This window comes from Balaenoptera physalus (assembly GCF_965194825.1).
Source record: "Balaenoptera physalus genome assembly, chromosome: 10".
In the NCBI taxonomy this organism is placed as follows: domain Eukaryota; kingdom Metazoa; phylum Chordata; class Mammalia; order Artiodactyla; family Balaenopteridae; genus Balaenoptera; species Balaenoptera physalus.
In genome coordinates this window covers 67863199-67890244 of record NC_138889.1, presented here as the reverse complement: position 1 = coordinate 67890244, position 27046 = coordinate 67863199, and the positions used below count along the sequence as shown (strand labels likewise).

At 35.7% G+C, this 27046-nt stretch overlaps 1 protein-coding gene across 1 annotated transcript in view; it reads left to right on the top strand.

The window, feature by feature from the left end:
• The window catches only part of SBF2 (SET binding factor 2), a 456507-nt gene that overhangs the window by 70676 nt on the left and 358785 nt on the right, over nucleotides 1–27046 (top strand). The window contains exon 2 of the mRNA XM_082476788.1: nucleotides 16930–17015. Within this exon, the coding sequence (XP_082332914.1) occupies nucleotides 16930–17015 (86 nt within the window). The remainder of the gene's footprint in view (nucleotides 1–16929; nucleotides 17016–27046) is intronic.

The following is a 27046-nucleotide window of genomic DNA, read 5'->3' as shown; positions in this document are numbered from 1 at the left end:
CTGGGAACTCTCACCAGGGAGTAAGCTGGGGCAATTGTAGGACTCATTTGTTTATTTTCTCTCCGAGTTTACTGTCATCTACTGCCTGATGTCAGTGTCTGAAAACCATTGTATTTTTTTCTGCTTTTTTAGTTGTTGCAAGTTAGAGGGTAAATTCAGTCCTTGTTGCTTTCGTCTTGGGAGAGGTGGCAGTCCCTAAAGTAATGATTTTGGAATATTTTATTCTGTAGCCAGTGGGAGAATCATTTAATGATTTTAAGCAAGGGAGTTAGTGCGATGAACTGTGACTTTGCAGAGCTTATTTCCATACTGCCAGAAGCTTGAATATGTTGGAGTGAAGAGGAGCAGGAAGATGATGAGGCTCTAGCCATCATTTAGGTGAAAGATGATGAGAATTTGAACTGTTGGAGTGATTGTGAATGATGCTGTGGCGTGGACACAGTTGGTAGATATTTGGAGCTATAGACTTGATAAGGCTTTCTCTTTTAAAATATTGATATACAACTGTATAGTTTTTACAGCATTTCAGACTGTGAACAGCTTTTCATGCATTGCTGTGAAAGAAGGCATTTTTATTCAGTAAGAAGATGCAATCTGAAGAACTTTATCAAAACGCTAAATCACATATTTAGTTTTAATTTCAATTTGTACTCTTTTCTCTTTTCCTAAATCCTGACCTTTAATCTCTCAATCACTGGATTTATACATTATCGATAAACTGTGAGTTTAATAGAAGCTAAGGTTATATAGCTATTATTGACTTATTATTTTTAATGGTATACCTTGTTCTCTATGTATTCTGTTCAATTCTGAAATGCATTCTTTTTCACTTCTGTGAAAGCCCATGGGCTTTTTGCTAAATTTAACTCTGGAAAAAAATAGTTCGTGTGTTCTAAATAAGCCTTTTGAATAATAGGAGATTATACTGGAAATTCGGAAAATCATATTGCATTCCTACCTAAATTTTTGAATAACCACAAAAAGGCTTGTTTCAATTGAAAAAAACAGACTTCTTTGATTAAATACTAAATGGATCAAATATGAAAGCCTTTTGTGGAATGATTTCCTGCATGCTTTCTTTTCAGTGAATGAACAGTTTTTATTTTCCTTATCCTTTGAAAGTCGGTCTTTACTGGCACAATTAGATCTTGTTTTGGTGAGCTTTGATCTTCTGATTATTTTGGCATTATAGCACAAGTCTTCTGATGAATAAGCAAACATTTAAACAAATTATCATTTGCTAAAAAGCAGATTTTGTAAATCAAGTATCAGGAGCTTGGGACCTGCAAGACCCTCATCTTAATTTTACCTGTGAACAAGTAAATTAAGCTTCTGCTGATCAGCTTTTACCCTGTTAAGATGTATAGATCAGTTATATATTCCTGAAAGGTCAGAAGTTCTGATTTTCTAGCACTGTGTTTTTGCTTCACTCATTTCCCCTTGAGGGTGATTTTCTCAATGAAGAAGAGAAGAACAGGTACTAGGCAGAGTGCTGAAGTTGCAGATTGTTGGGGGATAGAATGGGATAGAAGGACTGGTGCCAATGTCCATAATGTGTGTATAGCATGTTTTGACCAAGACTTTTCCCCTGTGGAAATTTTAACTTCAGTTGGGAAAATAAAAAATTTTAATCAGACTTATGCCGATATTGATGAAGTGTTTTTGGAAAATATTTTCTGGAGGAACTTCTTGAGCAATTTTTTAGTATAACACAAATAATTTCCATTTTTTCCATTTTTGTTTTTATTTTACTGAAATAGTTTTTAAGATTTTGTCAACACCTATCGAACTGTTAAAATGGTCACATTCTATGAAATGTATGCCCTCACTTAAAAAAAATGAGTGATATAAATACAGTGAGTAACACATAGGATCTAAAACATGCCTGTGCTAGGCTAACTAAAGAAATTTAATAGGTACAACTTGAGTCTGCAACAGTGTTTGTACAGGTACAGGGATAGCATCAACATGTTTAAAAAAATGTTTACATGTTTCATTCAAAAGTTTTGTGGTAACCAAAAGACCTAATATAATTAACACTTCAAGCTTCATTGTTAGTAGCACAGTTATTTAGAACAACAGTTCTCTATACTGCATCACTTAGACCAACTCAGTAATCTCAAGTACTGTGTTCAGTTCTGAATACTACTCAGGCAAACTGGCACACGCTTATTTTGTTATAATCGTGGTCATCATTATCGTCATCATCATCAACACTTATATAGCGTTTACCATGCGCCAAGTGCTTGTTGAAACACTTTACATGTATATTAACTCATATTTTTCCTGACAAGAGCTCTTAAGAGGTAGCCCTCTTTTATGTATGGGGAAAACAATGAAGCACAAAGAGGTAATGCAATTTTCACAGAGTCAGGTAGCAAGTAAATGGCAGAACTGGATTAGAATGCAGGTAATCTAGACCCCCACTCCATATTCCTAACCCTGTTTAAAAAAAAAAAATCACATTGGGATCTGTGGGACAAACTGAAACTATTTAAGTTGAAAAAGTAAAAATCGGGGAGGAGGAGGCAGGGGATAAGATTTTTGTTAGTTATATTCAAATATTTGAAGGACTACAATGTAGAAATGGGACTAAATTTATCCTATATAGTCCCAGGAAGGAGCACCGTGACCAGCAAGTAGATATTATAACAAAACAGATTTTTTTTTTAGTTTTTCTTTCATGTCAACAAAATCAGATATCTACTAATGCAATGAAATATTGTTACCAAATATTTTAGTTTTCTAGGGCTGATGTGACCAAGTACTGCAATTTAGGTAGCTTGAAGCAACAGAAATTTATTCTCTCACAGTTCTAGAGATTAGAAGACCAAAATCAGGGTGTTGGCAAGGTTGGTTCTTTCTGGAGGGTGCTGAGGGAGAGTCTGGTCCATGCCTGTCTTCTAGCTTTTGGTGGTTGCTTGCAGTCCAAGACATTCTTTGACTTGCAACTCTAACATTCCAGTCTCTGCTTTTGTCTTCACATGGCATTTTTCCTGTGTATCTGTCTGTATCTCTGTTTTCTCTTCTTCCAGGGCACTGGCCGTTGGATTAGGGCCTACCCTAATCCAGTATGACCTCATTTTAACTAATTAAGACCATATTCTAAATAAGACCATATTTCCAAATAAAGTTTTATTTTGAGGTTCCAAGTAGGCATGAATCTTTGGGGTACATTATTCAACCTGGTACACCTTATAACTAAAATACATTTTAGTTATATATCTCCTAACTAAATACATTTCCTATCTTCTGGGGCTTAGAAAGAGTTTAAAATTATTCAAATTCATTTAAAGATACCTATTTTTAAAAATTAAAAACTAAAATGTATGTATAGAGAGAGCCAGAGAAGAAATAGTTATTCTCATTACATTTTTTTTAATCTGTGAATTTAGTTTTATTTTTGATCCCATATATAAGATATTCTCCTTAAATTTTAACACAGTTGTCTTCTCAGTTTGTATTCACATATTACATTTAGTACTTAAAAAAATAATTTGATAGATTGATGATAATACTGCACATCATAGTTAAAGTTTCCTGTATCAGGTTCTCAGAAAGATCTTCTATGATAATCATCCAGAGATAGAATAGGCTGCCTTGGGATATTGCACATTTCTATCACAATATCTTCCAAACAGACTAGAGGAACATGTTCAAATATAGAGAAAACTATTACAGGAGGAAAATATACATTACAGATGAATTATGCTAGGACTCTTTCATTCTTCCATAGATTACAATAGATTCCATTCTGACTGTAGGCAAAATTTAAAGAAGATGTATTCCTTCCTGATTGTCTTAACTCTCTGGTAGCAGAAGTATTTACTCATGTAAACACCACTGCATTAAGAATAAAGAAAATTTCCATCACTCTAAAAAATTCCCTCATACCTCTTTTATTCAAGTCGATCCCTAATACGCATCCCTAGGCAACCACTGATTTGCTTTCTATCACTATAGAGTAGATTTATCTTTTCTGCAGTTTCATGTGAATGAAATCCTGTAGTATGTACTCCTTTGTGTTTTGCTTCTTTTGATCTGCATAATTATTTTGAGATTTATCCATGTCGTTACATATATCAGCAGTTTTATTTTTTAGTGCTGAATTATGTTCCAGTGTATGAATATACCACAATATTTTTATCCATTTACCTACTAATGGCCCTAAGTATTTCATGATTTTTGATGTATGGCATATGTTTTTTAAATTTTAATTTTTATTGCTAGTATATAGAAATCTACTAGTATATAGAAATACAATCAATATTTTATATTGATCCTTAGAAGTCTTGCTAAACTCATTTATTCTAGTAGCTTTTTCAAGATTTCTTAGGATTTTCTATAGGTTGTCTTCAAATAAAGACAATATTACTGATACTTTTCCCATTTGTATACCTTTTGTGTCTTTTTCTTATTATATTGCACTGGTTAGCACTTCCAGTACAATGTTGAATAGAAGTCATGGTAGTGGACATCCTTTTTCTGTATCTTAGTGGAAAAGCATTTAAGTCTATATCCATTAAGTATGATGTTAGCCATAGGCTTTTTAGAAATGCTTTTTATTGTATTGAGGATGTTTTATTTGTTATTTGCTGAGTGTTTTTTTAAATCATGAATGGATATTGAATTTTGTCAAATGCTTTTTTCTGCATCTGTTGAGACAGTCATATGGGTTTTCTTTTATTGTCCAATTTATTGATTGGTTCTAATAACAGTACCACATTGTCTTTTTAAAATAAATTTATTTATTTATTTGTTTATTTATGGCTGCATTGGGTCTTTGTTGCTGCGGGCAGGCTTTCTCTAGTTGCAGCAAGCAGAGGCTACTCTTTGTTGCGGTGCGTGGGCTTCTTAGGGCTCTAGGCACGCGGGCTTCAGTAGTTGTGGCACACAGGCTTCAGTAGTTGTGGCTCGCGGGCTGTAGAGCGCAGGCTCAGTAGCTGTGGCGCATGGGCTTAGTTGCTCCACGACATGTGGGCTCTTGCCGGATCAGGGCTTGAACCCATGTCCCCTCCATTAGGAAGCGGATTCTTAACCACTGCGCCACCAGGGAAGTCCCTACCACATTGTCTTGATTCCTCTAGCTTTAATTGTAAGTCTTTAAGTCAGGTAATATAAGTCCTTTTCTGCTCAATTTTGATTCTACTCCCTGCAGTTTCTCCAGTGTGGGGGCTTAAACTGCTCCAGCAATTTTAGTCCTTGCTGCAGAAATGTTGTCCTTGCCCTTCCATTTTGAGCTGGTGCTCTCAAATTGGCCATTCTGCTTTCTAGTGAATACTTGTTGGCTATTTTGGGGTCCTCCTGTTCTCAAACCATTACTGTTGTTTCTTTCTTAATCCTGCACAGATGCAGGTACTTTCCAAATTTGGTGGATGTTTATGGTTTTTCTCCCATTAGAGTATTTCAGAGATACCTTTTCACCTAGTTTTCTTATGCATGTTGTCCATGAGTATTTGGTTGTGCTATTTTTAAAAAAATTGTTGTAAAAAATGCATAATATAAAATTTATCATCTTAAACATTTTTAAGTATACAGTGCATCAGTGTTAACTACTACATATGTGTGTGTGTGTGTGTGTGTGTGTGTGTGTGTGTGTATATATATTTTGGTTTGTAACAGATCCCTAGAACTTTTTCAGATTGCAAAACTGAAACTCTATACCCAGTGAACAAAACTCCCCTTTCCTTTCTTCCTGAGCCCCTCTCAACCACCATTCTACTTTATATTTCTAGGAGTTTGTCTACTTTACATTTGTCATATAAGAGGATGCAGTATTTGGCTTATTTCACTTAGCATAATGTCCTCAAAGTTTATTCACATTGTAGCATATGACAGGATTGCCTTCTTTTTTAAGGCTAAATAATATTCCATGTATGTATGTACCACATTTTCTTTATCCATTCATCTGTTAATAGATGTTTTGGTTGCTTCTGCCTCTTAGCTATTGTGAATAGTGTTACAGTGGACATGGATGTGCAAATGTCTCTTTGAGATTCTATTTTCAATTCTTTTGAATATATACCCAGAAATGGGATTGTTGGATTATATGGTAATTCTATTTTTAATTTTTTGAGGAACCTCCATACTGTTTTCTACAAGGGCTGTACCATTTTATATCCTAGACAACAATCCACAAGAGTTCCAGTTACTCTGCATCCTCACTAACACTTGTTATTTTCTGGAATTTTGATAGTGGCCATCCTAACCTGTGTGGTTTTGATTTGCATTCCCTAATGGTTAGTGATGTTGAGCATCTTATCATATGCTTGTTGGCCATTTGTAGGTCTTCTTTGCAGAAATGTCCATGTAAGTTCTTTGCCTATTTTTAAATTGGATTTTTATTGTTGTTGTTGAGTTGTTGGAGCTCTTAATATATTGTGGATATTAACTCCTTATCAGATATATGGCTTGCAAATACTGTCTCCTGTTCTGCAGGTTGCATTTTACTGTGTTGATTGTTTCCTTTGCTGTGCAGAAGTTTTTAGGTTTGATGTAGTCCCATTTGTCTATTTTTACTTTTGTTGCCTGTGTTTTTGATGTCGTATCTGAGAAATCATTGCCAAATCCAATGTCATGAAGCTTTTCCCTTTTGTTTTCTTCTAGGAATTTTGTAGTTCAGGTCTTAGGTTTAGGTCTTTAATCCATTTTGAGTTAATTTTTGTATGTGGTGTAGGGTAAGGGTCCAACTTTATTCTTTTGCATGCGGATATCCAGTTTTCCCAGCACTGTTTGTTGAAGAAACTATTCTTTCCCCATTGTGTAGCCTTGACACTTTTCTTAAAGATAATTTGACCATATACATGAGGGTTTATTTCTGGGCTCTCTATTCTGTTACATTGGTCTTTATGCCAGTTCATTGTGATATTTTGATGCTATTTTTTATATGGGAATTCAGACAGATTGATGAGCTACATTTCTGCTACCTCCATCTCCATCTTCTCTCAGATTTTTGCTTTTTATAGATTTGAAGAGGATGTCTTCTGTTTTCCACCATGTAATTAATAAAAGTGTTGATTGGGACAGGGTAAAACAGATATCAACTAAAAGCTGTCCTTTAGGTTGCCACTGATTTCTTAATAGGCTTTAGATACCTCGCTTATGTTAAGGAGATAATATTCACAATGGGAGCTCCTTTAAATTATATTCTTCAAGTAAAGGAGTAAGTCTTAAATTGACCTAATTTTTCTTGTCCCAGGCCTGTCTTTTGTGGCAGATTTTGTGCTGCTAGGTATGCTGCTAATAGGCTGCTATTAATCTCATTGTTAATAGCAGCCTTGTGTGATGGGCATTATATTAACCATATTTTGAGGTTGAGAAAACAGAGATTTTGAGAGATTAAGTGTATTTTTCAAGGTCACAAGACTATGAAATAGCAGAGCCTGAATTTGAACCTAAGTCTGACTAACGTCCAAGCCTGGGTTCTTTCCATTATACTAATCAGAGGTCAGATATACTATGTCTGCCATGTTTCTTTATCAGAACTCTTCTACTTCCTGTCTAAGGACAAATCTATGTTGATTCTGTTCTTGTCCTCCTTGGGAGAGATGAGGATCAGTTAGGAACCAAGGGATGGGCAATCTTTGATGAAAATAAGAGGATATTTTATATGATGTATTGTTCTACATTATCTGTTCATTTACTTGTAAAATTATTTCAAAGGTCAGTCATAAAGGTTACTGTTTCATTTGTGTAATATTCCTATTTAGAAGTCTCTGTTAGTCTCCCTTAATTTAAAAAATGTTTTTTGGCTTTTCACTGTTTTTTTCCCAACTGTTTATTGGGGTAAAATTGACAAATAAAATTTAAGATAGTTAAAGAATACATCATGGTGATTTGATATAGATATGCATTGTGAAAGGATTCCCCTGTCTAGTTAATTAACTCATCCATCACTTCACATATTTATCTTTTTTTTTTTTTTGAAAACAAGTTCTACTCTGTTAGCAAATTCCAGTTTTACAATACAGTGTTATCAACTATAGTCACCATGTTTTACCTTAGATCCTGAGACTTATTCATCTTATGGTTGAAAGTTTTTACTCTTTTACCAGTCTCTCCCTGTTTTCCCCCAGCATTACTCTAAGTGAAATACACCAGACAAAGACAAATACCCTCTTCATTAATAAAGCTAGAGACTTCTGCTTTTGCATGTAGATATTAATAAATTTACTCTGTTATTTGGTTTATATATTTGAAATGTGTTAGCCAGTCAGAAAGTCCATACTTTAATTTCCATAATTATTCATGAATAATTTTCCAATATTACATGTAGACTGAGTGTAAAGTTTGCTAAGTGTATAAATCATCTGAAAAACAAAGTCACTGTGTAAAGAAGTCACCATGTATATGCATCATGCACTTTTAGACAACTTGAATTGCATTTTAAAAATTGAACTATAGTTGATTTATAACATCATATTAGTTTCAGGTGTACAACACAGTGACTCAGCATTTTTATAGGTTATACTCCATTTAAAGTCACTACAAAACAATGACTGTATTTCCCTATTCTGTATAGTACATCCTGTAGCCTATCCATTTTATACATAGTAGTTTGTACCTCTCAGTCCCCTACCCCATCCCGCCTCATAGCAAATATAGAGACAGACTCACAGGTATAGAGAACAGACTTAATGAATTGCTTTTTAAAGCATGAAAGAATGTCTGCTTTTAAGATTTTTCTTTTGGATATACCATTACTTATCATTTTATTTGGATTCTCAAGAAATTACATTTCTCATCATTGGACTTAAGTGATGCTACTATTATGTCAAAATAAGAATAAGAAATATCTCTGTTCCAAAATTTGGAATATTTTAGTTTTTCTATCCCTTATTTCCTTAGACTCGTGACCTGATTTCTAAACAGTATTATTTTCTTCCCTAATCTTTACCCATTGTTATACTGTGCCTACATCTGTCCTTTTACTGATAAAAATTAATCATTTAAGTGCTGTTTAAAACCCCAATTCAAGTTTTAAATGTCCTCACAGCAGGTTTTATCCTTAGCACCTAACACAAGGCCTGGCATTGTGTTATTGTTGAATAAATGAATTGCTGTAGTAGTCTGCTTTCCATATTTTTTTGGATTTGTCCTCTTACCGTTCTGCCCAGTTTTCCAGATCACAAAAACTAGTAGCTTGTACTAAAACTCGTTCTAACCATTGCTTTCTGTGGCAGTTCATTCTGCTTTTGATAGTTCTCGTTCTCACAAGGTTCTTCCTTTATATTGACTCAAAAATATCTTCTCTGAATTATAGTTTTTGGCTCTCGTTTGCTCCACTGTATCTTCTTCCACATAATAGCTCTTTACATATTTGGAGAAAGTTCTCATATGTGCTTCTTAACTTTTTAAAAAAAGTTTTCTGACTAAATCTTCTTTTTATGTAAAATTTTCCAAACCCTTTACCAGTTTGAAAGGGCTTGATCTATCAGAGTGCCTCTTACAGTATATTATACTTTGGATTCTTTACTGACAAGGAATCATAGGTCCATTCTAGCTTAAGAAGGAGCAATATCATTACAATACTTCAGAAGTTTGATGACAGATGCAACAGTGCTGCCAGAGTTTACTGGAGGTAGACCTGTTCTGCTGGCAAGTCTCTGCCGGGGTTTCTGCTGTTCTATAACTGGCTTTACACATGACTCCCTGTGGTTGCCTGAGCTCGCAAGTCTTAATACATCTTTTTAGCTGCTTTAGTTTCTCATTTCTTCTATTCAAAATTTCCTAGCAGAGAAATCAGATTTGTCTAGGATACCTTTTACAGCCAGGTCACTCTGGTCATAAGTTGCTTGCCGGTTTATAAATGCCCTTGCCCACCTAATAGTCCCATTCATTGACTCAACAAGTATTTTATTAAGTATCTAATATACACCAGTAATTGTTCTAAATGCCTGGGATACATCAGTAAACAAAGCAGGCCAAAATCACTGTTTTCATTCTAGTGAGGTGAGACAGACAAGTAGCAGTAAATGTGATAACCAAAATAATGATTTCATAATTTCTCTCTGGCTGGTGAGAGGAGAGACAGGATTGTGTGCTTCTGAACATGACTGCTGCCCTTCATTGAGCTGTGGGTGGTGCCATTTTCGATAGAAGGTGATATGGGCAGATGGACTTCATAAAGCAAGTCTAGAGTAGATAACCACTGATCTAGTTGTTTAGATAAACATACAGAAGATTTAGCGAATTATGCATTAGAGTAATTTCTCAAAGTTCAGAGTCTGTGTTAAACAAATTAGTATATATTTTGTACGTTTACACTTTAAGCATACACAAGCCACTTAAATGATTAATTTTTGTCAATTGGTACAGTCAACAAATATCAAGCATCCTGTTTTGTATAGAGCAGAGTATTACATTTTTTCACTTAATTAACCCCTACTAACTCTTCAGTTCTTCTGCAGATGAGCTTCTTCCTTATACTACTGGCAACTCCACACCTATAGCATACTACTTAGTAACCCCCGAGAATACTGTTTGACTTTCCTGGGGCCATCTGGTAAGGCTAAAACAGTCACTTTGACTGAATGGTTGGATCATCCTAGGTCACTTGCTAATCCTTGTGGCTGGGTTGGGTAGTCTGGCAGCCCTACCAGGACCCAAGGGAAAGTGGCTTACCACACATAAAGGAGGGAAAAGTGTGCCTGATCACGCCAGTATTTCCTCACCCTTCCTAAATTTGTTTGGGGCAGTTTGTCTAGCATATGCACTTTTTTTCAAAGAAGGCTATTTCCAAATGTGCTGGTATCCTGCCAAGAGTCCCCCTTTTTATGTATGAACTCCATTTGGTCATCATATTTCTTGTTTTTATGATGGAGTAGAAGAGTAGGGGCTGGAAAGAAAAACATGAAGGTCTTGACTAATAACCGTCCCCTCTTTTTTTCAATTTAGCTTCATGCAATGCAGTGAACAATCACAATTTTGTCTGCCTAGCACCTCTCCTTTCTAAGAAGTGGTCCCCTTTCTTTTGAGGAATTTCTCTCTCTCCCTACCCAATCACCCAGCCCCATTTAATACATAGTGCAAATAGGAGCTGCTTCCACAGCCACTCACTCTGACTTACATGACCTATTTCACCTCTGGACATAATTATCAGTCCACTGGTGGACATTTGACTCTAGAACAGTCTTCCTTCAATGTGGCTTGCTCCTCAATGTAAAAGGTCATCTTGTCAGCACTCTTAAGTACAACCAGCACTTCCTATAAGAATGGTTTTATATAAATTATATAAACTTGGGAAATAAGTTTAAACATTCAGGCTAAACTCTTAAAATCCAAGAAACAAGAATCAGACAATGTTTGTTTACTTCTGTAAGGTATTTTCCTAAGTTCCTCAAAAGTTGTTAGCTGCATCAGTTTACATATTTGATGTTCAAAACCAAGTTATTGTAGCTCTTTCTGCATTTTACTTGTGAAATATCATTTTACCATTTTTATTTTTGCCTTTTTATAATCTAATTTCCATTTACAAATAACATCATATGAAATCTATCACTCATGAATCATATTTCTATGTGCACTTATAAATGTTACGTCAGCATTTCAAACTAAGCCTTCATATTATTGAAAGACTGCATATCATTATGAAATCAATAAATAATATGTTGCTCCTGGAGAACTTTTGAAAGTTATGCTCCTGCTTACGAGGAACTTTTTACTTCTCAAATTGGCAGTAACTAAAACAAATTTTAATGTAACAGTTGTTGGTGAGGATGTAGTGAAAATGCCAGTCTCATTCTTATACACAGAATGTAAAAAAATTATTAATATCTTTCTGGTGAGCCCTTTGGCTTTGTGTGAGTCTTTAAAGTTTTCATATTCTTTGATCCATTAGTTGTATATCTAAGAATTTTTCGGGCAAAAGTGAGATGAGGATAAAGATTTATATAGAAAGATGTTTTTTGTAGCATTATTTATAATGGAGAAAATAGAAAATGCATATTATGATCAAGGGCCCATTATAAAATATTAATAGTAAACCATTATATAAAGCTAGGTTTAGTATTATCTCAATTCTGATGAAAAAATACATGTATGAAAAAAGCTTAGGATAAAATGTTAACAGTAATTGTCTTCAGTTGTGGGATTATGGGTGATTTCTTCTTTATATTTTTATATATTCAAAAAATTTCCTGCAGTTAACATTTGTTATTTTTATAATTAGTAAAACTTAACGTGTTAAAATATTTTCTGAGCCTGCAATGCATGAGGTATGACTTTCAGAACTGAATAAACAATATAGGAACACCTGGTTAAATATGATGAGATAAATAACATGCATTTCTCTCTTTTTATAAAGAGAGGAGATGTAAGCTTAAAACAATTTCTGTCAATATTAACGAATCTATTAAAATAAACATTTAGCTCCAAATGAACTAAGTGCGAGGCATTCAGTATGCTAAGTAGTTGGGCATATAAAGATGGTACTGAAAGAACAAGAAGCTTTCTGTCATTTCTTCTGTAAAGTTTTCCATGGTTTCTCTGCTACGTTAGGTTAGGTTCTCTTCTATCATTGTACTTACCATGATATACTGAAATTATCAGTTCATTTTTGTTTCTCCTAATAGCTTATCAGTTCCTTGAGGATAGGGGCCATATCTTTTTCATTGTGTATCCCAGTATCTAGTTATTTGTTGAATTAGCTTTGATGTGAATGTAAGAAGTGGTGATGCTTGAGGTGGATTTTGAAAACTGAATGCCTATGATAAATCACTTTTAGTTTACTTTACTCTTAATGAAATCCTTTATTCCCCTATAATGATGGGTATATGAAGAGTTACTATACTGCAGCAGTTGTTAATTTTAATTGAGAATGTTTTCATTTTGCCTTTGTCAAACGTGACGTCGGTTTTAGCAGATAGTTCAGAGTTAGTCAGTAAAATGAACTTAACTTTCCGTTTATCTTTTAAAGGTAAGATTTGGTCATAAATTGATTTTAAAGTCTAGGTGAGGGCCAGGGGGAGGTCAGTTCACAGGGATGAGGATGAGAGATGATAGTGAATTTTTTTTTTTAATTGAATCAGATGTTCACCCTGACACTAAAACCAGAAAAAGATATCACAAAAAAAGAAAATTATAGACCAGTATCACTGATGAACATAGATGTAAAAATCCTGAACAAAATAGTAGCAAACAGAATCCAGCAGCACATTAAAAGGATCATACACCATGATCAAGTGGGATTTATCTCAGGGATGCAAGGATTCTTCAATATATGCAAATCAATCAATGTGATATACCACATTAACAAATTAAGGAATAAAAGCCATATGATCATCTCAATAGATGCAGAAAAAGCTTTTGACAAAATTCAACACCCATTTATGATAAAAACACTCCAGAAAATGGTCACAGAGGGTACATACCTCAACATAATAAAGGCCATATATGACAAACCCACAGCAAGCATCATACTTAATGGTGAAAAACTGAAAGCATTTCCACTAAGATCAGGAACGACAAGGATGTCCACTCTCGCCACTCTTATTCAACATAGTTTTGGAAGTCCTAAACACAGCAGTCAGAGAAGAAAAAGAAATAAAAGGAATACAAATTGGAAAAGAAGAAGTAAAACTGTCACTGTTTGCTGATGACATGATACTATCCATAGAAAATCCTAAACATGCTACCAGAAAACTACTAGAACTATTCAATGAATTTGGTAAGGTTGCAGGATACAAAATTAATACACAGAAATCTCTGGTATTCCTATACACCAACAACGAAAAATCAGAAAGAGAAATTAAGGGAACACTCCCATTTACCATTGCAACCAAAAGAATAAAATACCTAGGAATAAACCTGCCTAAGGAGGCAAAAGACTTGTACTCAGAAAACTATAGAACACTGATGAAAGAAATCAAAGATGACATAAACAGATGGAGAAATATACCATGTTCTTGGATTGGAAGAATCAATATTGTGAAAATGACTATAAGACCCAAAGCAATCTACAGATTCAGTGCAATCCCTATCAAACTACCAATGGCATTCTTCACAGAATTAGAACAAAAAATTTTACAATTCGTATGGAAACACGAAAGACCCCGAATAGCCAAAGCAATCTTGAGAAAGAAAAACGGACTTGGAGGAATCAGGCTCCCCGACTTCAAACTATACCACAAAGCTACAGTAATCAGGACAGTATGGCAGTGGCACAAAACCAGAAATATAGATTAGTGGTACAAGATAGAATGCCCAGAGATAAACCCACTCACATGTGGGCACCTAATTTACTACAAAGGAGGCAAGAACATACAATGGAGAAAAGACAGCCTCTTCAATAAGTGGTGCTGGGAAAACTGGACAGCTACATGTAAAAGAATGAAATTAGAACACTCCCTAACACCATACACAAAAATAAACTCCAAATGGATTAAAGACTTAAATGTAAGGCCAGACACTATAAAACTCTTAGAGGAAAACAAAGGAAAAACATGCTTTGACATAAATCACAGCAAGATCTTTTCTGACCCACCTCCTAGAGTAATGGAAATAAAAACAAAAATAAACAGATGAGACTTAATTAAACTTAAAAGCTTTTGCACAGCAAAGGAAACCATAAACAAGACAAAAAGACAACCCTCAGAATGGGAGAAAATATTTGCAAATGAAACGACAGACAAAGGATTACTCTCCAAAATATACAAACAGCTCATGGAGCTCAATATCAAAACAACAAACAATCCAGTTAAAAAATCGGCAGAACATCTAAATAGACATTTCACCAAGGCAGACATACAGATGGCCAAGAGGCACATGAAAAGATGCTCAACATCACTAATTATTAGAGAAATGCAAATCAAAACTACAATGAGGTATCACCTCACACCGGTCAGAATGGCCATTATCAAAAAATCTAGAAACAATAAATGCTGGAAAGGGTGTGGTGAAAAGGGAACTCTCTTGCACTGTTGGTGGGAATGTAAATTGATATAGCCACTATGGAGAACAGTATGGAGGTTCCTTAAAAAACTAAAAATAGAACTACCATATGACCCAGCAATCCCACTACTGGGCATATACCCTGAGAAAAGCATAATTCAAAAAGAGATATGTACTACAATGTTCATTGCAGCACTGTTTACAATAGCCAGGACGTGGAAGCCACCTAAATGTCCATCGACAGATAAATAGATAAAGACGATTTGGCACATATATACAATGGAATATTACTCAGCCATAAAAGGAAACAAAATTGAGTTATTTGTAGTGAGGTGGATGGACCTAGAGTCTGGCATACAGAGTGAAGAAAGTCAGAAAGAGAAAAAACAAATATCGTATGCTAACGCATATATATGGAATCTAAAAAAAAAAAAAAAATGGTACTGATGAACCTAGTCGCAGGGTAGGAATAAAGAGGTAGACATAGAAAATGGACTTGAGGACATGGGGTGGGAGGGCGAAGCTGGGGCAAAGTGACAGTAGCGTCTACATATACACTACCAATATAAAATAGTTGGCTGGTGGGAAGCCACAGCATAGCACAGGGAGATCGGCTCAGTGCTTTGCGATGACCTACAGGGGTGGGATAGGGAGGATGGGAGAGAGGCTCAAGAGAGAGGGGATGTGGGGACATGTGTATGCATATGGCTGATTCGCTTTGTTGTGTAACACAAACTAACACAGTATTGTGAAGCAATTATACTCCAATAAAGATCTATTAAAAAAATTTAAAAAATAATGAAGCTATCAGTGAAGAAAAAAAAAATTTTGAATCAGGTGTTAAGGTTTCCTTTACTTAGATGTCCAAATAATCAGAATGTTGTTGCTTTTACTTCAAAGTGAGTTGGAACAACATGTAGAACATGCAAACACATGAAGCTCTTAAAAAGTATTGCAGAGGGACTTCCCTGGTGGTCCAGTGGTTAAGACTCTGTGCCCCCAATGCAGGGGGCCCGGGTTCGATCTCTGGTCAAGGAACTAGATCCTGCATGCTGCAACTGAGAGCCCACATGCTGCAACTAAAAGATCGCGCACACGGCAACGAAGGTCTTGCTTGGGGCAACTAAGACCTGGTGCAGCCAAATAAATAAATAAATATATTTTTTTAAAAGTATGGCAGAAAGCAATTTAGACCTAACATGTACTCTCTAGCCTCAAATTACTCACAGATTATATCCCCAAAGTTCAATTTTAAGTTGATCTGGTTTTTAGTGTCACAGGGTAATTTTATAACAATAATGCTATATATAGTCCAATGGTTTTCAACCAGAGGCATTTTTGCCCCCCGAGAGCACATTTGACAATGACCTGGAAACATTTTTGGTTGTAACAACTTGGTGATTGTAGGTGGGGTGCTTATTAACTTCTAGTGAAGCTAGTGAAGCTAAGGATGTTGCTAAACATCCTATTATGCACAGGATAGCTCCCAGCCCCCTGCCTCCAACCCAACAAGGAATTATCTGGCCCAAAATGTCAGTAGTGCTGATGTTGAGAAACCCTGTCTAGACAATGGTCAAGTTCCTAGGCCACTCTAAAAATCTTTATTTAACCCAGAACAGTGCTTATAACCCATAACTGAAGCTTAGTGCTAATGGTACCATTTCATTTGTCACTTAAAATTACTTTGTCTCCATAGAAAAGTTCTTCTTAAATATAAACTTGAGATACTGAGAAGACGGCTTTCCTTACTGGGAACAAAGTGCAGTTGCTCCCATGGTGTGGAGACTCCAATTTCAGTGCCTCTGTCTGTTCTTCCTAGCTTTTCATACGTGTTACTCTTTTGAGAGTCTATAGGATAGGGATTGCCTATCATTTCAGTGTTATGTTTAGAAGGTAGTTTTAGACCCTTTAAAACTTGAAAATGTTTAATCAGTATATCAATTTATTCAACAAATATTCATTTAGAAATAAGTATTAATATAATGAGTATTCAGATTTTTAAGTACCCTATAACCTAATTCACTTTGATTTTATTAATAGGGTCAGGAGCAGGTCTGGGGAAAATAATCCAGAGGTTTCCACAGAAGGACTGGGATGATACACCTTTTCCACAGGGAGTTGAACTGGTAAGTTGGTATTGTTTTATTGTACTTTTATAATGATATTTTTCTTTTCATGTTTCATTTATGGTTATATTTATGTTGCAGTTACTTTTAAATAATTTGGTGATTTAACTGTAACACATTATTAGAAATAATCACCCTAATACAGTAAACTTTGAATATACTGATTCTGGAATGTCTTTTTTGCTGTTCTTTTTCCTGTTTAATCTTCTCTTTAATATTAAAGATGAAATAAATGATTTTTATATACCTGGAAGCTGAAAAATTCCTCTGATTCTTTTAGTCAAAATCTTAGCCTAGTAGCTTCAGTGATAGTGTGTCACTAATCAAATATTTATTATTTTTTTTTCTGAAAATTTCTAGGTTGTTGTTTTAGTGAAAACTAAACAAAAACACAGACAAACAAAACCAAAGGTTGGTTTAATAGTGACCAGTCATGGTTTGAGTTTGGCCTTGAACTCAAAATCTGAATTCTTTCTTTCCAGTTACAGAATTTGTGTGTTGCTTTATAATAGTGCAATTCAACTGCTTTATTTTTGTCAGCCATTTTAAAGGAATTTAATGGTTGAGCATAATTTGTGATGACCAGCACATTCTATCTGGTGGTGGATCTATGGTGGTAAAATGAGAGACTGAAAAGATGATCACTAAAGTATTTTTCAATATGACTGTAAAGTTTAGAGAGTGCATATATGTGTGTATGTATGTATGTTTGTGTATTCACTTATATTGTTTGTATGTTTACACACACACACATATACGTGAGCAGTGTTCGTTAAAGCAGTTCTTGTTGAGCGATCATTTGGTATAATATGACAATGAAGAGGAGACTGCCTGGGTTGAAATCCCACCTGTATGGTATGACTTCTGACAAGTTCCTTAACTTCTTGAATAGCCGTCTTCATCTATAAAATGAGGATAATGATAATACTAATCTCATAGGGTTACTGCAAAGATAAAATGGGAAAAATATAAATAAAATGCTTAGAACAGTGTCTTCCGTAAAGTAAGTGCTCAATAAATGAGGTAGCTTGTTAATGTTATTATTGTTGCTGTCATTGTTGCTGTTTGTTTGACATATTGCAGCACCTCCCCCAGAGGAAGAATTGTTCATTCTCTTGTTAGCCTGGATCAGAAATATTTATTAGGAATAAAACTGATGTTGAAAATTATGAATTTTCTTATCCTAGCAAATGACTGTCCATTTCTGCCTCGCTGAGGATAAAAGGTACATTTCTAAATGCTTAATTTTGATTGTTAAACCCAGTTTTGTAAAGAAGGCTGTGGGTTCTGTAGACACACAGAGAGGGTAAACCTTGAGTTTAGGCATTAAAAATGGGGAAAGAATGTGAGGATCTTTGAGATAATAGAAAATACATAGTGGTCTCTGCCCCCAGTTCCTGGCACAGAGCTTCTGAAGTCCGTCTGATTTCCTAAGTGATATGAGTGTCTTTGATCCCGGTTCCTGACACAGGGTTCCTGAAACCTTTGTAATTCCTGGGTGATATGAATGTCTTTTGTTCTAATGAGGTGACTCTGGGTGGGCTCCTGGATGGCTCCTGGATGGGGGCTGGTCACTGGAAAGACCAAGCCATGATTAGAAGCTTGGAATTTTCAGCCCCATCTGCTATTCTCTTGAAAAGGGAGAAGGGCTGAAAATGGAATTAATGATTGATCATGCCTATGTGACAACGTCACCATAAAAGTCCCCAAAGTTGGGATTCGGAGAGCTTCCAGGTTGGTGAAACATGCACCTACTGGGAGGGCGGTGCACCCCAACTGTACAGAGAGAGAAATTCATATGCTTGGGACCCTCCCAGACCTCACTCTATGTATCTCTTCATCTGGCTGTTCATCTGTATTCCTTATCATATTCTTTAATAAACTGGATAATGTAAGTAAAATGTTTTCCCAAGCTCTATGAGCCACTTGAGTAAATTAATTGAATCCAAAGGGATGGAGGTCACGGGAACCTCCGATTTATAGCCAAGTTGTACAGAAGTTGTACTACTGTACAACCTACTTGCGATTGATATCTGAAGTGGGGGTCAGTCTTGTGGGACTGAGCCCTTAACCTTAATCAGTGAGTTAAATTGTAAAATTGTAGGACACCCAGCAGGTGTTGTGGATAATTGCTTGTTTTGGGGAAAAAAACCCCCCACACTGGGTGACTAGAAGTGTCAGAAGTCAAGTGTTCTGGGTAAGGTAAAAGTTACCACACAGGTGGAGGAGAAAAGTAGGTTTTTAAGAGAGCCCTTGTATTCCTTTCTCTTCTCTTCCACATGCCTGCAAATAGTAGTAATTGGTCTTATGGTGTGGATAACTGGTGTTTGTACTATTAAAGCTTTTAAACTCTGCTTCACCGTCCTTTTTAGTAATGATTGAAAGGGGAAAATTTTGGTACTGGAGGCCTTTTAGAACTTTTTGTGAGTTCCTACCTCCCCTCACATCAATGTGTGGATGGATATAAACTACATCAGTTTGACAATATGAACAGTGAACCACCTTCATAAATTTCAAGAACAGCAGACATTATTGGGTCAGAGAGAGATCATGATTTGACTCTAGCTATTTAGCTATGACTGAGAAGGAATAATTTTTGTGTTTTGAAAGCTAAGGCATAGATACTGTGATGCCTCTGATATTTCTCCAGTAGTGATGGAGAGACACATGTTGATTTTAGTACTTAGTAAATGGATATTTTTTCTTTGTGTGACAGACACTCCCATGTTCAAGTGCTGTCAGTGTCTCTCCAATAACAAGTAGAGCTGTGTGCTGCTGGATTGGTGAAACCGAGGTGTTAAGAGGTAGCATAACTTTTCCTCACCTAAGATTTTCCTAGATGACATCTTGGCTGATTCTTCGTGAAGCATTTCAAGATTTTGGGAGCCAGATTAATATTTAAAGAATATTTGATGGGCTGGATTACATTGGGAATTTTTTCTTTTAATTTTTTCATAATTGATAGCAATTCTCATCCTCTAATGTCTGTTGTGCTTTGTCAGGTACAGAATAAATCTGTTTATCTATCAAAGCCCATTTTTATTTTTTATTTAAAAAATTATTTTATTTTATATTTTTATCTTTTGGCTGCGCTGTGTGGCACGTGGGATCTTAGCTCCCCGACCAGGGATGGAACCCGTGCCCCTGTAGTGGAAGCGTGGAGTCTTATCCACTGGACCACCAGAGAGGTCCCCAAAGCCCATTTTAAAAACATAATAGAATCCTTGACTGTTAAATTTTTGTTGTCTTATTATTTATGGCTTTGTGCTTTACTTTATATGTTAGGGAGGTGCAACTATTCTGCATATTGACAGCAATAACTTGAATAACTGTGATATACTGTGTAATCTAGAGCAACTCCTGCAACTTCAAGACCAGAGATAGGCCTAATAAAATTTTAGTCTAATTGAAGGTGATTTGGCTCAGAGCCTAGGTGGTTTTTTGATTCCAGGGTGGTAGTGACCCTTTTGTGATGATTTACATGGAAAAAAATCTTACCCTACCAAGGTGGTAGTAGCGGAACAAGTTTTTAGCATGTAACATTAATGTTAATATCTAACAGTTACATACAATTCACAGACTGTGATGAACTCACAAATTAGATGATTAGAGGTAGTATATCTAATTTAAAGGTACATAAATTGAGGATTAGGAAGTTTAAACAGTTTCACTAAGGTCTAGCAGCTCAGATGCAGCAGAGCTAGTATTCAAACCCAGGTTTTTTGACTCTTAGTCTCAGCCAAGATCTGAGAGTATTCTGAGAGTATTCTGAGAGTGACACTTTAAGCTATGGTTAGCATTTGGACTTTAATGTAAATGCAAGATCTGAAAACAGGATTCTATAATTTGGAAGAACTGAAGTTCAGAAATGTTAAAATAAAAGCATGCTGTGTTAAAAGAATGCTGTGTTGCCTCTTCAATAAGTACTGCTGGGAAAACCGGACAGCTACATGTAAAAGAATGAAATTAGAACACTCCCTAACACCATACACAAAAATAAACTCAAAATGGATCAAAGACCTAAATGTAAGGCCAGACGCTATAAAACTCTTAGAGGAAAACATAGGCAGAACACTCTATGACATAAATCGCAGCAAGATCCTTTTTGACCCACCTCCTAGAGAAATGGAAATAAAAACAAAAATAAACAAATGGGACCTAATGAAACTTAAAAGCTTTTGCCCAGCAAAGGAAACCATAAACAAGACGAAAAGACAACCCTCAGGATGGGAGAAAATATTTGCAAATGAAGCAACTGACAAAGGATTAATCTCCAAAATTTACAAGCAACTCATGCAGCTCAATATCAAAAAAACAAACAACCCAATCCAAAAATGGGCAGAAGACCTAAATAGACATGTCTCCAAAGAAGATATACAGATTGGCAACAAACACATGAAAGAATGCTCAACATCACTAATCATTAGAGAAATGCAAATCAAAACTACAATGAGGTATCACCTCATACCAGTCAGAATGGCCATCATCAAAAAATCTACAAACAGTAAATGCTGGAAAGGGTGTGGAGAAAAGGGAACCCTCTTGCACTGTTGGTGGGAATGTAAATTGATATAGCCACTATGGAGAACAGTATGGAGGTTCCTTAAAAAACTAAAAATAGAACTGCCATTCAACCCAGCAATCCCACTACTGGGCATATACCCTGAGAAAACCATAATTCAAAAAGAGTCTTGTATCACAATGTTCATTGCAGCTCTATTTACAATAGCCAGGACATGGAAGCAACCTAAGTGTCCGTCGACAGATGAATGGATAAAGAAGATGTGGCGCATATATACAATGGAATATTATTCAGCCATAAAAAGAAACGAAATTGGCTTATTTGTAGTGAGGTGGATGGACCTAGAGTCTGTCATACAGAGTGAAGTAAGAAAGAGAAAAGCAAATACCGTATGCTAACACATATATATGGAATCTAAAAAAAAAAAAAATTGGTTCTGAAGAACTTAGGGGCAGGACAGGAATAAAGACGCAGACGTAGAGAATGGACTTGAGGACACAGGGAGGAGGAAGGGTAAGCTGGGACGAAGTGAGAGAGTGGCAATGACATATATACACTACCAAATGTAAAATAGATAGCTAGTGGGAAGCAGCCACATAGCACAGGGAGATCAGCTCAGCTCAGTGCTTTGTGACCACCTAGAGGGGTGGGATAGGGAGGGTGGGAGGGAGATGCAAGAGGCAGGGGACTTGGGGATATATGAATATGTATAGCTGATTCATTTTGTTATAAAGCAGAAACTAACACACCATTGTAAAGCAATTATACTCCAGTAAAGATGTTTTTTAAAAAAAAAAAGAATGCTGTGTTATTAGAAACCAGCTTCACTTATTTTATTGGAGAATAAACCTGGGTTCAGAGCATAGTATTAGACTTGAAATTATTTTCTGTTGCCATCTTTCCTGCCCACACAACAAGTATTTGATGTATTTAAATTCTAAATGAAAGGTATTGTAAACAGTGCTGCAATGAACATTGGGGTGCACGTATCCTTTCAAACCATGTTTTTCTCCGGATATATGCCCACAAGCCAAGACATAGAAGCAACAGATGAATGGATAAAGAGGATGTGTACATATATACCATGGAATATTACTCAGCCATTAAAAAGAATGAAATAATGCCATTTGCAGCAACGTGGATGGACCTGGAGATTATCATACTAAGTGAAGTATTGGTAAGTCAGACAAAGACAAATATCATATGATATCACTTATATGGGGAACCTAAAAAAAACCTAAAAAAAATGATACAAATGAACTTATATGAACAAAACAGAAACAGATTGAGAGATTTAGAGAATGCACTTATGGTTACCTGGGGGGAGGGATAGATTGGGAGTTTGGGATTGACATGTACACACTGCTATACTTAAAGTAAAATTCCTTTCCATGAAAAAAAAATAAATGAAAGGTAATTCTGTTCAGACTGAAGACTAAACTTTATGACTTGTGGGAAAGGATTTAAGGCATTCATTTGCTAATAAGTCAAATCCCAAATTTAATTTAGAGGATGCTGAATTTAGTCTTGCTGCTTTTGTGTAAAGAAATTGCCTTCTCTTTCTTTTCTTCTATTGAGAAATGCTGAACTTTAATTTGGATGGTTTTTAAAAATAAAAATATGAAAATAAGCTAAACCAAACATAATGACTGCTTTTCCAATTCTGGGATATTTTTATCTTTTTCTTGTGCCTTTTAGGCGTACATGGAAACCACAGACAGTCATATAAATAAAGTTTCAGTTAATTTTAGAGACAATATTTCAAAGAAAATTTAAGAATTGTTTTGCAGAGGCATTCTATGGCTAACAATCTATTTCTGATTATGGGAAGAAATATTTTTATTGGCTTGGTTTTGGGCATCAACAAAATAGTATTGTTTAGGCACTAGCTCTTTTTAAAGATGCCCTGTCTCAAAAGTGAATTTTTTTATATCATAATTCAGAAAACATGCCACAATCTTCACTAGGGAATGCCTGCACTGAGGCATTTGTAAATCTTCCTGATATTTTTAGAAGACTAAAGTACTGTGATAAAAAATATTGTGGCTTGAGTGAAAGAGGATTAACCGTGTCATTAGAATTTCTAAATTTGAGGTTCTTAAGATATTAGTTCATTTATTTAAGTTATAGACTAATGATTTGACTACCTTCAATATGAATCCAGTTTTCTGTAATTATAAGTATAGATTGGGGAGAAGAGGCAAAAAAATCTTGTATTCAGCATTCTGCAGTTGTAACATAGGAGAAGTAGCCTTAGTATGGGATGCTATTTGAGGGCAGAGAAGTATAAGTATCACGTAATATTTTAATTCTTTAAGTTGTTTAGAATGCATTGAATACCGCAAATGAGCTAGCAGTTGTCCATCTGACCTAGATATAAATACTGTTTGGTCAGGAAACTGAGTGTAGAAAAGACGGAAGAGAATTTTCTCCCCTCTTTGTAGAGGAATATGCGTGAAAGGAGAATGAGAAAGGTAGTGAACATACTGGATGACAGAATCAGGGTTCACAAAGATTTTAAAAGGCTGGAGTTATGGGCCCTTTATATAAGAGGATTAAATATAATAGGTGAAAATGTAGGTCCTGCATGTGAGTGTAAAAAACTAGCTGTATAAGTAATATTTAAAATAAAGATAGGCCGGATACTTTCCCAGCCAGAGAGATTTGAGAAATATAAGAAGACAGTTAAAAATTAAAAATTTATAATTATAAATGAGACCTATGAAAGATACTGTAGGTAGCATCTAAAGCCTCTTTGCTGAGGTAGGGTGCTTGGTGATGAATTTAGTTTTAAAGCTGGTGTAAAGGATGTGTGGAAGAACTCTTGATTTTGCATAGAGTTGAGGCTGAAAACAAGAACATTGCTATGAAGTATGCATGGCTTTTTTAAATTTATTTTTTTATTGAAGTATAGTTGATGTACAGTGTTGTGTTAATTTCTGCTATACAGCAAAGTGACTCAGTTATACATATAAATACATTCTGTTTTATATTCTATTCCATTATGGTCTATCCCAGGTTACTGAATGTAGTTCCCTGTGCTATACAGTAGGACCTTGTTGTTTATCCATTCTATGTATAATAGTTTGTGTCTGCTAACCCCATACTCCCAGTCCATCACTCCCATACCACCCCCACCATGGCAACCACAAGTCTGTTCTCTGTGTCTGTGAGTCTGTTTCTGTTTCATAGATAGGTTCATTTGTGCCATATTTTAGATTACACATGTAAGTGATATCATATGGTATTTGTCTTTCTCTTTCTGACTTACTTAGTATGATAATCTCCAGTTGCATCCATGTTGCTGCAAATCGTATTATTTTGTTCTTTTTTTATGACTGAGTAGTATTCCATTGTATATATGTACCACATCTTCTTTATCCATTCCTCTGTCAATGGATATTTAGGTTGTTTCATGAAGACATGGCTTTTGAAACATACTAAGGACTACAAAAAGGACTTTTAAAGTTATGTTCACAACAAAGCAAGTGGATACAAATGGGGTTTAAGCTGGAAAGTGGTGGTTTGAGCTCACATTTTTGTTTCCTACTCCCAAAGACACAGTTGTCTCTTTGAAGTAATAAAACTGCATAGCAGGTAGGAACTCCATCCTGTAGATGGAGTCTAGAGGATGCATCTGAGATAGTGGATTCTCTCAACATCTCTGAAGTAGAAGCTAGTCCGTCTTGGTGTTATTCTTCTCACATTCCTTGATGCTTACTAAGGTGGTTTGTTATACTGTACTAGACTTTCAGTAGCTTACAATTCTGCTTATTTTACTAATGTATTGATAGCCTCAGTTATGCTAGAGAATCACCTACCCAGTCTCCATGGTGTGCTCTCAGAACCACCTCAGGAAAGGTTTTCTTGCCATGTTGGGGTCCTGCTATCCCTAATGCTTTGACGCCATAGTGAACTTCCTGAAGAAAATGTAGAACTACAGTACACAAGCCTGACCTACTACAAATTCATGTTGTTTGCAAACAGCCTGGCCCCGTTACCACACAGAATACTGCTGCTGATCTCTCATGTAATTGTCTGTCATATCACCGCTGTGGGTTGTTCTATACTTTTTAATGTCCAGTTCCTTGTTCTGTTCTTCATTTTCCATTGATCCCAAGTATTAACTTTAAAAAGTCTTTTCTTGAGTTTACCTCGTAGCTATTATCCTATTTCTTCTTCATTATAAAATGTTTCAAATGATTCTTCTTCATTTGCTGTCTCCATTTCTGTAAGAGACTGGTGTGGTACTATGGAAGCAATATGGGATCAGAAACTTTAAAATCTTAAGCAAAGTTAATTTATCTTTCTGATAATACTGATTTTTCCTACAGGACTGTTATCAGGTGATTGTCTATTAATATTTTAATAAACTATAATGTTATGATTTCTTGCTGTCCACTCGCATCTCTTACATCCATCTCACCCACATTTCAGAGGTTTATTCTGAAGTACAGTTTATGTCCTCTCCATTCTGAAATCACAAAGTTGAAGTTTAGTAATATTTTCTGAATTCATTAAGGGTAGTAAATACTAGATGTTATAACAGGTGAACCTTGAAGCCTTAGTGGCTAGAATGAAACAAGCTTTTTCTTCTTACTTGCATAATCACTTACTTGATTAGTGGCAGTGGGCTAGACAGAAGTGTGGTTTGCTGTCTTCAAAGTGTGGTTCTCAGGGTCATCTTGGGCATCAGCATTCAGTTGGCAGAGTAGTAAAAGAAAGCATGGAGGTGGGTTTTATGGGGTAGGCCTGGGAGGCTGTATATATCACTTCTGTCCTGTTCCATTCATTAGAAATCAGTCATTTAACCACAGTTAACTGTAATGGGAGTTTGGCAAATAAAGCCTAGATGGGTGCCTAGGAGAAAAGTGAAACAGATTTAGTGAACAACTACCTTTCTTCTGCCACAGTGTTCTTGCTGAAATTCAAAGGTCTTTTCCCTTCTCTTAATTCTCCTTGACATTTTTTGACATCACTCATTCAGTCTTTGTGGTAAAATAAAAAATGAATACTGTATTTAGTTTTTGTCTCAGTTCCTGGCACAAAGTTCTTTGGAATTTACTGTCTTTTGTATGCTAATGAGATGGCTTATGAATTTAGGGAACCCTAGGTAGCTTCAGGAAGGGGGCTGATGTGCCACAGGAACCAACCATGTGGTTAGAGGGTTGGAAATTTCAGCCCCACTGGGGAGGGGAGAGGGGCTGGAGATTGAGTTCAATCACCAATGGCCAATGAGCTAATCAATCATGCTTACCTAATGAAGCTTCCATAAAAACCCCTAGATGAAGGGATATAGAGATCTTCCAAGTTGGTGAACACATCTATGTGCTGGGAAGATAGTGTGCTTGGAGAAGGTGTGGAGGCTCTGTGTCACCCCCTCCCTCCATACCTTGACTTATATATCTCTTCTGTTTGGCTCTTTTTGAGTTATATACTTTACAGTAACCTGGTAAGTGTGGGTAAAGTGTTTTCCTGAGTTCAGTGAGCTGTCCTAGTGAATTATTGA